This window comes from Corapipo altera, unplaced genomic scaffold (assembly GCF_003945725.1).
Source record: "Corapipo altera isolate COAL_440 unplaced genomic scaffold, ASM394572v1 2, whole genome shotgun sequence".
Classification (NCBI taxonomy): Eukaryota; Metazoa; Chordata; class Aves; order Passeriformes; family Pipridae; genus Corapipo; species Corapipo altera.
In genome coordinates, this window is record NW_020884890.1 from 13493954 (window position 1) to 13508408 (window position 14455).

The 14455-nt window shown below is 42.2% G+C and overlaps 1 protein-coding gene across 9 annotated transcripts in view; it reads left to right on the forward strand.

The window, feature by feature from the left end:
• ANKRD6 (ankyrin repeat domain 6) overlaps positions 1-14455 on the forward strand; it is a 90482-nt gene that overhangs the window by 60774 nt on the left and 15253 nt on the right. For 5 of the 9 annotated variants that reach the window (XM_027645078.1, XM_027645082.1, XM_027645079.1 and 2 more), the window contains 3 exons: positions 2214-2312; positions 12484-12582; positions 13096-13194. In XM_027645078.1, the coding sequence (XP_027500879.1) occupies positions 2214-2312; positions 12484-12582; positions 13096-13194 (297 nt within the window). Of the gene's footprint in view, positions 1-2213; positions 2313-4641; positions 4982-12483; positions 12583-13095; positions 13195-14455 lie in introns of all 9 variants that reach the window. The other 4 variants (XM_027645075.1, XM_027645077.1, XM_027645076.1 and 1 more) reach the window with 1 other exon arrangement.

A 14455-nucleotide genomic window follows, 5' to 3' on the forward strand; every position in this document is an offset into this window, starting at 1 on the left:
AGGCACTGAATGGGCAGGTGAAGGTCATGTGATCTCGATCTTCTGTGGTTTTGCATCCTTTTCCTGTGCTTGTGCCCTACCAGCAGGCACAGTCTGTCTCACAATTGCCTAGGAACATGTGATGGTTGAGGAAAACATGCCCCTCGTATTGATACAAACTCCTATTCTGTTTTCATAGTTAACTTTTAACACAGTGCCTTTGGCTGTATGTCAGCATTTTTTTGGTGGTTAGAGCTGGTTATCTTATCAGAAAGTTTTCCTGTTGGGATGTACTCATGTTGTTGACACTATTTTCCTTCTAATGTACATGAACCGGCTTCAGGTTGGGTTGGTTTGGGATTTTTCCTGATCCATGTACAGATTGCTATAAATTGTTTTTGCGATATATTAATAACCTGCTGGGAAATGAGATAGATACCTGGATTAGGTGATTTACATATTGGCATTAAGTAATGCAGAAAAGTCAGAACCTGTAAATCTGAATGTGCTGACACACATATTCATAATCCAAACATATTGTTCATAGCCGAGAATTGTTTGTCAATTTGGGTTCTTTTTGTTTTCTCTCTTTTTTTTTTTCACCTGGGTTGCCTGGGGACTTTTATGCCTTCTGCTATCGAGTTACCTGGAACAGTGACATAGCCCTGGCTCTCCTCCAAGCTGATGGAGAAGGAAATGTGGTCAGTACAGCTGAGTGCCCTTCCATGTAGGGCCAGGCATTTAGGGACCTGTGACCAGATCAAGCAAGAGGCACCCAGGCAACAGGGTGGATGGTGCCCAGGGGCAGTGGTGACAGCTGAAAGTGAGCTCTTCTCACACCTTCAGCAAAACAGGAATGGAAGTTTCCCACATGGGAATGAACTGCTGCTACTAACAGGAGACAGTGTTTGGGTTTTGAGAAACCCATGTGTCAGAGTGGATGAGGACTTTGCCCTTAGATCTAGCCCTTCAAATCAATAATGTAGGACAATTAATCAACACAATGTTTTTGAAGCACAACACAACTGATCAGTAATCAGACTTTTTGTCCCCAGGCGTTCTGTTTTTTCTTTTTGCTCTGAAGAGGCTGAGTTACCAAGGTTTTACCAGCTATGTGGGTATGGGATTCCCTGTACGAAAACAATCCTGTATTGAGCTTGGTTTATTATATACTTGAAGTAATTTTCTCACTGAAGAAGTTGCTTAAAACCTCAGAGAACTGATAGTTGCCTTCTGCTCACTTCAGGCCACTAGTAGTCAGATAGCTTTTGAAGTGTTTGCTCCTTCTGTAGGTAATATTGTAGGGCTGTTTATCTTCCTTTGCAGGGTAAATCCTTGGGTGGAATCATTGGATGGAAAAATAGGCAATAGCACCGGTAATGAAGTAATAGATATATAATAGATAGAGGTGAAGCGTAATGTGACTCTTTTTTATCTCATAAAATGCCTAGTAGAGAAAGCAGCATTCTTTGTGAAGATACTTTGTGAATTTAGCAATGACTAGAATCCTGTTTGCTTATTTGTGATTAAATAATCTGCGGTGAACAGTTTTAGAATGTTGCTGTTTAACAGACCTTGAGGTGTTTCACTCAGTTTTCATGTTGATGCCTTGAGATCTGAGAGAGAAAGAGAGAGAGAGAGAAGGAAAGATAATGTTTAAAAATAAGTATTGTCCAAAAAAACCCTGACAGATCTTTAGTAAAATGAAGTTGGTTGTCATACACATGAAGTCACTGGAGTGACTACAAGTCTTCCATTCCTTTTCATGGGAACATCTGTCATGCACAACAGTTCAGTAATTCTTGTCTCTGTCACAAAGAAGGTGCCCACTACAATACATGAATTAACCTGCTACTGCAACTTTGCTGTACAGAGGGAAGTTCAAAGTGGTTGACAGTTCTGTGCTTCAGAGGGACAGAAACATGAATTCTGCTTAGGCATTGACACAGAGCTGGATCTGAATTTCTAAGGAAGTACCCTTACGTGAATATGATATCCCCTTTGTAGAGTGTCATTGGGATAAACTGAAATGTTACAGAAGGGGGAGGAGGAAATTCAGCATACACAAAACTAAGATAAAGCCTTTGACACACTAATATATGTCAGTTGCTGCTATTGCAGGTTTCAGAGAGTGAGGAACAAACAGAAGAATGATGAAAAGCAGATAAAATTGTATTTAACTGCCATGCATAAAAATTCACCCTAATGTATTATTATTTTCTTCTCATTCATAGCATGGCCGGACCCCCCTGCATCTTGCTGCCCACAAGGGTCATCTCCATGTTGTCCAGATTTTGTTGAAGGCAGGTTGTGACCTGGATATTCAGGATGATGTAAGTAGATAAAACTTTCTTGCTTGCAGTGGAGGGGGAAAGATGATTTGCAAGTAACAGTGGACCTTCACTTCTTTGAAATAGGATTAAATGAAAGCAAAATCTGTCTATTTTCTAATTCAGAGATGTAACCTCCAATTTGGATATGAAAAACTGCATGGGAGACAATGTAAAATGTGGTGGTTTTCAATGAATAGTTTGGTCCTCTTGCTCAAGCTGCAGAGCTTTATAAGAGCTCTGGCTGTGCCAGATGGGTGTGAATAGCAGTGAGAGTCATCGTCTGCCGCTTTTTGTAGAAATGCACTAGGAGCTCATTGTGCTCTGTGGGAATGCACTGAAGGATGTCAGGTAGGGACCACAACCAGTTGTGATGTTGGCCTGAAGTGGGAGATGCTTTTTGTGTAGGCACATCCCTCAGCATCTAAGGTATGAGCAGCTGCCCAGAGCACTGTGCAGCACTGCAGGGAGATCGTCCTGTTGGCAGCCACGGATGATGTGGGGGTGGTCGCATCTGTGAAGGTGTTGTGTGGTGAAGCACCAGCACAATGAAACAAGCTTTCAGCAAATTTTTTTTCATTCAGTAAAACATGTAAGTTACTGAAATTTCTCAGGTTTCTGTAAGAGAGAGTAGTTCTAATCTTGGAACAGCCTTTGAGGCACATGGTAACATGAGGTAACATGGATTTAGTTATCTCACTCTGATAAAAAATGGTATAGACTGAACTGTGAAATAGCAGTCGAATAAACATGATTTCTGCAGATTTAATTGCTAACTTCTGATGGCACGCTGGAAGAACTTTGAGGAAGGGTTGCTTTTTTTCCCCCTGTAAAGGTGGAGAGTCTTCAAAGGACCTAAAGGTCCAAAGATGGTTAGTAGACACTGGAAATTTCTAGGTGCCTTTTGAAAATCCCCATAGGCATTCATTTGCATCTAGAGAGTTAAATATCTATAGAAATTAGAAAACTGGTTTCTTCCCGTGCATGAGTAGCTGATTCCCTGTGACATGTGAGCAGCTCGTCTGACGAGCTTAGGACTGTGGTACTGATGTGGCCAGCCTTTCACAGGGAAACTTGTTTTTCTAGGAAGAAAATTTGCTTCCTGCACTCTTTATTCTTTCACTGTGCTCATCTGTGAAATGGAACATATTTGCAAGTGCAGTGGAAGTATCAGTTTATTCAGATGTATCTTGGGTATGTTTTTTGACTTCTCCCAGCGAAAATGATTCATCAGGTATTTAAGACAAAATTGCAGGTACTTTACAAGTACAGTCAGTTTTCCTGAGAAAAGCAAGTTGCTACTTTAAGAAAGCAAGAGCTTCCACTGATTTGGTCGGATTGGGTTTCTGTGGAAACTGGTTTTTGAGTAAGTCTGGTTTATTATTTTTAATCCTCTAGGAATAAAATCTAGGCTGTTTATATATAAACCTGATAGCTGTAATGGAAAAACAGTAAATCAATGTTTAGCATCATTTCAGTTCAGTAAAGAGTCTTGTAGTTGTAGAAATATGCAGCTTGTAGAAGACCTATTTCACTTGTCTTGCAAACTTCTCAGGGACTTTGCTCACTACAATTGGATAGTGCTTCTAAATGTGGTGATTAATATGAAAGAATAAATGCATGCTGGATTCATAGATTCTGTTTCGTTTAAATGTATTTTGATTTTTAGCTTTGTATTTAGTACTAGTAATTTGGTTGGGATTGAGGAGCGCCTTGGGACTTGCTGAGTCTCAGAGGGTATGTTTGGATTTGTATTGTAGGAGAAGGAAGTCTAAAACTCCAAATTAAGATTTTTGCTTGTGATAGGTATTAACTAAAATATTTCTGCTTCCCTTTTACATAGGTCTTCAAAGAAAGTTCTCTATTTATGGTTTCTCCTTGTGTAATTCATTTTTACAGTTTATGCCTCACAGAATATGTTCATAGTCTCTTTTAGTTGCCATCTATTGATTGTGCCCTCTGCCACTTTTACTGTGTGCTTATGTGGCAGTGAAGGCATCTTAGTTTCAAGTGCTGATTAACATCTGTCCATTTCACTGCTGTTTTTCAGGAATACAGATTTAGGTTCAGATGTGAAAATGCTTGTGAGAGTGGGGATTATAATATTTGTTTGAAAAGTAAATTACTTTGTTGATTTTGGTCTGTGTCATTGTGATAACACACAAGAATCCAAAAAGATGATCTACATTTTATTTTTCTAAATAACGAGAAACCTAAAGATTTTATTTTGAACAAATTCAAGACCAAGTTTTAATTTGCTGCCTGATAAGCAGAAACTTAAATGTTGCTAAACGTTGTGGAGAGATTAAAATGCTCCCTTCATGTTCTACAGATACATTCTTTAAACATGGTTAAGAGCCGTAAGAATTAGTTGAAGAATGACCTCCAGTGGCCTGGAGTGGGATTATTATGAATTTCAGCCGGTGGAGTCCAGCTCTGTAGAATACGCCACCCCAGGAGCTAACTCTTTTCTTCTCCCTGCCAATACTGAAAACTCTTACTGGGATCCCAATGCCATCTCTGAGTGGTCAATGAGTATCCATACAGCACACACCTCAGAAATAGTCAAGGAGAAGGTTGTTCCGGTGAAGGAAATCAAGGATGAAAAAAATAAGAGAAACCAGAAGAGAAAGGCTAGGAAGGAACCTAGAAGATCAGAGAGAGAGAAGGAGGTTAGAACTCTTGTGCATCCTCCCTGCCTTGAGCCTGACGCCTCGCACAGTGCATGCTGCGAAACCTTGGCCGGGCAATCTGGCATGGCTGAGCTCTGCGGCGCTGCATGGCTGCATGGCCGGCTTGGTGCTGGGTGCTCTGCATCAGCTTTCCCTGCCCTGTATGCACTCTCGGAAGATCTAACTGGGAAAACAATGTCATTTAAAACAAAGGCCAGAGGCCCCGAAACTTCCCTTCTCGAAGCTCCAATTTAAGAAGCAGAAAATTAGTTTCAAATAATGGAGCAGTAACCCAGGGTTCATAATCATTTCTAGCTGAATGAAAATATGCAAAGTGGCTTATTCCTGTGCTTCCATTTCATTTAGACAGTAATTTGTTTCATTCATGATTACTTTTCATGCCTTGATCACTTCTGCTGATCATGCATCATCATTTATTGTTCAGAGTAAAGTTGTTTTCCCTGTGTACCATGACGACTGTCTCTTCAGCAAAGGAGGGGGAAGGCAGCACAGACACACTGAGAAACATGAGGGCATATTCAGTTGCCTTTGTGAGGGTTGCTTCAGATTATCCACATATGCTTGTATGGTCCTGCAAATATTCAACACTTAGTTATATTTTAACTTTAAAATATTTTGATATTTCTACTGTGAATTTAGTGGCTTGATTTTATAGTAAATGACTTTGCAAGTGCCATCTAGCACTTTGTATCAGGGATTGAAGCCATGAGTTTTTGCTGATATTTTTTGGTTGGCCAGAGCTGTGGATGCCCCATCCCTGGAAGCGTTCCAAGCTGGGTGGGGCTTTGAGCAGCCTGGTCTAGTGGAAGGTGTCCCTGCCTATGGTGGAGGGGTTGGGCTAGATGATCTTTAAGGTCCCTTCCAATCCAAACCATTCTGTGATTCTGTGATTGTGGTGCAACTCTCCAGTAGCAAGACAGTCTGTTGATTTCTGCAAACATAGAAGGACAGCGAGAAGGTAAAGTGTGGCACTGGAGAAGGGCTTTAAGGGAGATTGTACAACTGATGGATGCTCTGGAGAATAGGAGTGTGCAGGAGAACAAATTATGGTGGTTATAGGTTGGGTTTTTTAAATCAGAGAAAGGAAAAATTAACAGGTATTACAAACTAGCATAAACCAAATCTCACTCATTTTGGGTGGTAGAGTCTATAATAGAGACTCCAGTAACACATAAGAACTGTTCAGAAGTCTATCTGAAACTGTTTTGTAAGTCGCTTGTATTGTTTCATTTCCCTTGGGGTGAACTTCACATGTAAAATAGATGCCTGTCCAGTTTCCAGGTGCCTGTTCCCAGTGGTTGCATCCACTGTTTTAAGGTAGTCAGGGAGGTAGTTGCAAAAACCAGGACACTGAGCAAATGCCACCAGTCTAGCCAATGCACAAGTGCTAAAGGAAGGGTAAGGCTGAAGTCCGTGGAGAGGTCAAGATTTAAGTATCTGCCTTTTGTCAGAACTCCCAGCCTGCAACCCTCTCCTGACAGCAGGTGTTTAAGCTCTCTATAAAGAACATGGTTTCACCCTTTGGAAATTTACCTTCTGCTGTGTAACAGCCCTGTTACAGGTAGAGCTCTCAGGTGTGCAGTCCTGCATCCTCTGCATCAGAGGATGCAGATTTCTATCTCAGTCTCCCAGTGTCTTCCTCTTTCTATCCCAATGAATACCAAGATTTTTCTTAAAAGTGGAGCGCTTTCAACACTGCAGTGCTGTCACAGCAAGACAAACTGTGCAAGTAACCTCTGGGCTGCTGCAGAAGAGCCAGTGGCCACTTTCTTCACTGGCCTCATTTCAAAGGGTGATGGGCATACCTGCCACATGCATGGAGCTTCTTCCAGCAAGCACATGAGGAGAGCACTCGTAGGGTGAGAGAGAGGAGAGATGTCTGCATTAGGGGCTGCAACAGGGCAAGGGTGTGCAGTGCCACCATGACAGCAGTGCCCTGTGGCAGCGTTGCACACTGAGATGTCCAGGGCATTGGAGTGGAATGAGTCTGAGTTGCCTTCAGGGCTAGGCAAAGTTTGAGTAAGGGGGTTTAAGATTGACCAGTGTAGACCTTAGTGCCTTACTTCTATCTAGCCTCACTTAAGTCTTTTTGGCTTTCGGCCCACATCTGCATTTAGGCAGACTGTTTTCTGTCAAGGTCATGTTTGTGTGACACAGCACTGGAGTTATCCCTCTTCATTGCTACTGATCTGCAGTCTGTTCCGAAGGCATAAATCTCTTGCAAATAGGATCATAAATTGTGCCCAGCATAATAGTCTGGACAGTTAATACACATTTACCGCTGTAATTGCTCTCTGAGCCTCTGGAAGGGCCCCCTAATGCCTTGCTAAAAGCAGAAATCCGATGAGCGCTTTCAGAGACAGTTATTTTAGCAATTAATAAAAGATGCACAAGTCAGTGATTACACTGTCTGAAAATTCATGCTGTGAAAAAAAATTTATCTGTTTTCCCTGACTCCATAAAAGTCAAGGTAGGGATTTGCTCCACTGCTGATGGGAAGGCAAGACAGGTTAGAGTGCGGCAGGACAGGCAGTGTTATTTATAGGTGGGCTCTGCCATCCATGGCTGGGGCGCTCAGTGACTCTCACACAGAGGGCATTGTAATATGGTCATTCAGCTTTCACAGCACCTTAAGCAGTTTAAGGTTAATGTTTGTGCTGAGGTCCGAGGGAACAGTTGACCGAGTCCTGCTCTGTCCTGCTGGCTGAGGGGCCGGGGGGTGGTAGGTATGGACCTACACTAGGACACTGATATGTGCCATCGTGTCGCTAGGAGGTGCCTCAGTCGGTGAAACAGGGTTTGAGATATCCTTTGACAGTCCCTGTTCCAGGGATGAGATGTTTATTTTGCCCAGTCAGGATGTGGATTGGACCTTACTCTTAAATGCTTGGCTCTTCCCATGCTGTGTAGGGAAGATGTCGGCACCAAAGCCCACACCCTGGACAGGAGGCACCTGAGCCTGCCATCTGGGGGACTTGCATCCTTTCACTTACCTGGGCTTCCACTTCAGGGACCAGAATAGAATATGGGACAAAGCTTAGGCATGGCTGAAGCTGTCTCAGTCCTATTCCAGCACATGAGTTTGGGCTCCCCAAGGGAGATGTGCTCTTGCAGCAGTGAGGCGTGCTTCCTGCTTTCCAAATAAACAAATGTGTTTGTTTTGAAATTAAATGAGATGCCATTTGTAGAAGATGTCAATACAGGGCTTTGCAAATGTGGGTAAAGCCTTCGAGCCTGCGCAATGGTTTTTTTAGGTGAGAAGCATGGGTCATCTACCGCCACCACCTGCGAATCCTAGAATGCTTCCATCAACGCTGTCTTTGTACAATCCTAAACATCCACTGGTCAGATTATGTGACTAATACATCTGTTCTAGAACAAGCAGCAATCACAAGTACTGAGGCCATGTTGCTGAGAACACAGCTGCGCTGGGCAGGGCACGGCTCAAGGATGAAGGACCACCGGCTCCCTAAGATCTTGCTTTATGGTGAACTTGCCACCAGCTGCCGCAAGAGAGGAGCCCTGGAGAGAACATTCAAGGACTCCCTGAAACAACATCTCAGCCTTGGCCACATTGATCAACATAACTGGTCTACTCTGGCCTCCAATCAGGAGGCCTGGAGACACACCATCTATAACGCTGCTGATGCCTTTGAGAAAGCTCACAGGATCACCCTTGAGGAGAAAAGACAATGCAGAAAGAATCATGCCCTGCAGAATATACCATCTAAGGAGTCTTTCTGCTGTGCCTTTTGCAACCAGACATGCCTGTCTCGTATTGGCCTTTTTAGCCACCAGCGTGCTTGTAACAAACATGGGTAGAGCCCTTCCCAAAGCTTCGTTCGCGAAGCCCAGCCATTTATGAAATGAGATGCCATTAAAAGTAGCTGTAATATCAACACACTCTAAAAAGCTGAATGGCCTTTGACCTCACTGCAATTACTGTGATGAGATTGGGCTAGTGACAGGAACAGCCTTGTTTTAAACTGACCCAGTGAGAAGATCCTTAATTGCAAACTAAATTCAGTACAAGCCATTCCTACCTCCAGTTTAATCTTCTCCACAGTAATTTCTTACACTGTAAAGAAGTAGCAACTAACCATTCACTGTTCAAACTCCATTCACTGCAATGGCAGTTGCCATCTTGTTTTAGTCTGTTTTATAATATCTTCTGTAGTTTTGCTGGTGCAGCAATACCAGTTGGCAGGGATTAGGTTGGTGGATTACTTTCCACTTTGTGACAGTCAGATAAAATTACTTTTGCACTGTCCACGTTACCCATTGCTGCAGTAGCAGTAGCTGCGCCAGTCATCAGTGCCATGCATTTTCAATAAAAGGGTATTAAGTTCTTCCTCAGCTTGTTGTTGAGCAAATTTCCATATAGTCATAGTTACTGGTAACTATTTGACACTTGCACTTGTGAGATGGTATAATTTGGACATTTTCCATAACATTTTGATTGTCTTTGAATTTGGAACAAATACAAAAATTCAGAGCACTTGCAGTGCTGTCAGTTTTCCAACACTTTGTGCTTTTCTGAAAGTCCCACTTCTTGGAAGCATTACTGTCTTTGTTCAAAAGCTCTTCAAATACATTTCCAATCGCAAGAATGAAAGTAAAAGTATGTAACCCCTAGAGAAAAAACATAGCAATTTTTAAAAAAGGACTTTCAACACAATTTTTTAAAATCAACTTCATGACTATAAGCCAATTTAATGATTTAGGGATTATTGAAAGGTTGTAGTTGGTAATGCTCATTTTTTCTATATAGATTAATAACTAGTTTGGTATCATTAGCACAAAAGAACCCCACGAAGAGCAAGTTTTAAGTCAGCTGCTAATTACCTTTGAGAACAAATTATTCAAATTAGCCAGTTTTCTAAAGACTTGTAGACTGTAGAACAGAAAACACAGAAATTCCTCTAGTTTTAGTATTTAATATAATATGCTATTATCTGATAAAGATTTGTAGCAGAGAAATTTTGTTCTGTTTAGGACTAGCTTCCTGCAGGCCTTTTTCCCCCAGGATACATGGCGTATCTCTGCCTTGCGTGTGTTTGTGGTGACCATTATCTAGATAGGTAAGAGTGGATTGGACTCCCTCTCTGTTTATTCATCCCGAAAAAGGCTGTGTGTAGCTTTGAAGCCTGTCTTTGCTTGTGGACTCAGGTTGTGCTTCAGCACTGTGGGTTCGAAGTGATTTCAAAGAAAAGCCAAGACCAGTTGTTGTGGCAGTAGTGGAGCTACTGCAGCTCATTTTCCCATCAATCAGTGTCTTACATCCCTACACACTGCTGCATAAATCCTTTTCTTTCCCCTCGTTTATCAGGGTCTCACCAACATGCACATAAAAATATATAGATAACCCCCATTGGGCAGGTCCAGTGGTTTGCATCTCCCTAATCTTCAGTTTCTGGAAGGCTTGTAGAAAATTAATCTTGGGTTCTCTAATTCAGCAAATGAGTTCAACAGTTGTTAGAGGGGAGATAGATGGGCAGTCAGACAAGATGACCACATCAGTATAATTTCTTTTGGAACCTTGGCCATAAAGGAAATAAACTGATGTAAGAAACTTGCGTGTTGCTGCTATGTGGCAGGTCAGTGAGAAATGAAAGTTGTTTGGACCTCAAGATTGCTCAACTGCTTGAGAGAATCAAGTCTTGCCATTGTGGTCCTCATCATAAAGTTGCCTTCACTCGTAGCACTAATTGGTAAATTCATCAGAGGTACTGAAGAGACTGATCTCATCTTGTGCTCCTTATCCTAAGCAGGGCTGATGGAGCAATCAGAGTCAAAACAGGAGAGCCTCATCCAGTTAGTGTAAGTACTGGAGGATCATTATGATGAATTGCGACAACCTGTAATTCCCTGTAGTTCCCTACAGATACTGTTGATTATTAGTGTCGTAGTTTGAGACTCCTAAAATCCAATTCCCGAGTCCAAGCCCCCCTCCCACATCTCACCCCAGTGTGAGATGGGTTTTCCAGACACAACACAAGACTCAATATGGGGAGAAGGGAATTATATTACAATGACTACACAAATAAATATTATAATACAGTATATACATAATCTTAACTATCTCTCCTATGATAAATCAGTATTTACAATGGATCAATCTCTTCTCCCTCCAATAAAAGTCCAGAAGGGAAAAGGAAAGATCCTTTCCACTCTCAGGGCAGCAGTGTCTCTCTTCTTTCATGCAGCAGCTGTAGCTGGATTGTTGTAGCTGGATCTCTTTCCAATATACACAAGGAGGTCTCCTCTCACCCCTCTTGGCCTTTCGACTCCAAGCAAAGGTCTCACCCGTGGACTGCCAGCAGGGACAAAACTCGCTTCACCATGGGCATATCACGAAGTGCAGGGGCATCTTCGTGAAAGTCCCTTCCTCAGGGGATTTACCTCTGAGTCAGAACGTCTCAGGCAGCTTTCAGTTGAAAGTCTTTACCTCAAGAGTTCCACCAGAGCTCCTGTGCTCTGTCTCAAAACTACCAGCTTGGCAGCAGTGGGGGGGCCAAGGTCACCCCCTCCACATTCCATCTGGCTGTCCCAGTCCAGCTCCGGGACGCCTTTGAGCTTTTTAGCTCCTCTCTCCGGTACTGCTGCATTCTAAGACTCCCTTCAAGTAGGAGTCCACCACCCCTCCTCTCTAGGAAGTCTCAGAGGGGTTTTGGGGAATTCAATTCAGTTCTTACCCCAAACTCTCTCTCTGTAGAGCTTAGTCCTCTCTCTCTGTCTCTCCTTTAGAGATCTCTGTGTCTTCCTGCTTGGCTGCAGGCTGTTTTTGCTGCATCTTATCTCTTGGCTTTCAGCCATAGTCTCTCCATTCACTGCTGTCTCTGCTGCTGTTCCTGCTGCTGCTCACAGTGGAGAAACTTTCCCCAGCTCTTAGCTACAGAAACCTGGCCCAGTCTAACACTGTTCTAAGTTCCTGCAGCCCCTCAGCTGGGGGCTGGGGGGGGGGCCTAGCCCCCAACGGGGCTCCGGACCCCTCTCCTTGTGGTCTCAGAATATGGCCACTTCTCCTCTCCAGCTACAACCTCATCATCCTTCTTTTCCGATCTGGTTGTGATATGTTTAAATTTTGCATGAGCGCTGATTGGATTAACCCCAAGGGACACCACCCTCTCGGGGGTTACCATTTTTTTAACTCCAGGGGGAAAACTTTTTTCCCCCACCACGTTGTGCCAAACGTGTTTGATTCACTGCCTTCTAATACCACCAGTTTTGGAATGTTTCAATGCTGTGTATGGGATTGTGATGACTTGCAAAATTCTGTGAACAGTTTGTTTGATAATTTCAATTACTTCATTGATCTTGGAAACTTTATTGGTAGTTGTTTACAGGGACTGTTTTCAAGGCAGCTTGGATTTAAACAGTATGTGTGTTGAAGATGCAGCCCCTGTGTGTGTTGCCTCCATTTGCAGTGAGTCAAAATAAGATGGGAATGGCACCAATTACAAATTTGCTTCTTTTTGCAGGGTGATCAGACGGCATTGCACCGAGCTGCTGTGGTAGGGAACACCGATATCATAGCAACTCTGATTCAAGAGGGGTGTGCTTTGGACAGACAAGACAAGGTAACAGGCAAAAGCAAAGCCCTGTGGGATGGCACCCTTGCCAGTCAGTAATATTAAGGTCTCAGAGAGAAAGTTATAGTTTATACTTCTGAGTAAGTATCTGATGCTTTGAAAGTAATTGCAACAGTTACATCAAAAATAAAAAAGTTGTACCATTTCTTTAATATAAGTTGCTGATATAGTTATGCTTTTATATTAGGCTGATAGTTTTTGGTTTAAGAGTCTGTTCTCAGCTCATTAAGGGAAGAAATAAAGTAATGTCCAACCATACTGCGTCCTGCTCAAAACACTGCAGTTTCCCATGATTATCTCAGCAACTTGAGAATCCCAGGCTTTAAGTTTAGTTTGAGAACAAATATAACTAATTTCAAGTTCCAGACAAAAGAAATAACCCTATTTTTGCCATCAGCTAAAAATAAAATAGAAAATAAGCTAGTAGGAAAGGAAAATATTTTTTAAGAGAGCAGGTTATGCAGCACATAACCTTCTCCTCTTTGTGTGTGTGCTCCTCAGGATGGGAACACTGCTCTTCATGAAGCTTGTTGGCATGGATTCAGTCAGTCTGCCAAAGTGCTTGTTAAAGCAGGAGCCAACGTTCTTGCCAAGAACAAGGTGAGACCCATGCAGGAGGAGCTTTCAGTTCTGGTATAAGGTGGCCGATTCTCAGAACTGGATATTTCTGGTCATGGCATTTCTCAGCAGGTGGGGGGACCAGCTCCTAGTGGGATTTTTTGATATTTTTTTTTTCTTTTTTTTGCATTTGTCACGCCTGGATGGTTCATCTACAGGCATTAGGAAATTCATATTTTGACAGCTGATGCCGGATAAACTCAATAGCACATTGAATGATACATTAATTACAGCTGAGGAACACTGCCATTCCTGTGGAAATCTCCATGGTGCTCTAATTTATACCAAGGAGATTCATTGTGATTGGTATGATTTAAAATGGAAATGAATTGTACTAATAGGAAAATGGTATTGAAAATGTGGGTTTTTTCCAGGAATTCAACAGCCAAAGGAATGTAAGTCATGGGGTGGGGGTGGGGGAGGAAGTGTATCTTTTGTTACTAAATTCTTCCTAATATATTAGCATAGTCTCTTCCCAAATTCTTGTAATGAACCTGGATTATGTTTCTTTAGTTATTTATAATACCTTGTGAGCCGTTTAGAGGAAGGAATAACAAAGCATGGGGTTTTAGTTCCACTCTGGTTGTTATAACTGTGGGACACTTCAATTCAATTCAAAAGCTAATGGAATAGTCTAGCAAATAGTGGTAGCAGTCTCTGGTGTGAGAGGAGTCAGAGTTTGGATCCCTGTGCAGATGGGTCGGTCAGATCAGACAGTTGGCACTGTGCCCTTCATTAGAGGTAAGAGGACTTTGGGGTGGCTTTGTGGGATCTCTGAGCTTTTTTTGGTAAATGTGTCTCTAAAACAACAACTGAAAGGGACTGGGGAAGAGCTGAGACAGCTGGCCAAAGTCTAAGATTTAGAGTAAAAAGGCATGTTGCCTGGGCAAAGTGTTTCTGTATATGCACTTATATGCAGTATATAACCATGTGTTTGCACAATTATGGTGTACAATTGTTACTTTGGTCTGTAATTACATAATCTTTGATATTATTTTATGTGTATTCCTTCTTTTATATTATTTCAACTGCTATTTTTTATTTTCTTTTTATTTTTGCTGTAATATCCACCTAGATTTGTATCAAAGGTACTTCAGAAAACTTCCCATGCTTGACTATAAAGTCAAGACTATAAAATCTTGTGAACCATTATGCTTCTACCTCTGGATACACTTGTCTGTGTATGTACATACACTTCTGTACAAAGGTGTGGGCTTAAGATGCAAGTCTGGTTATCCTGCAT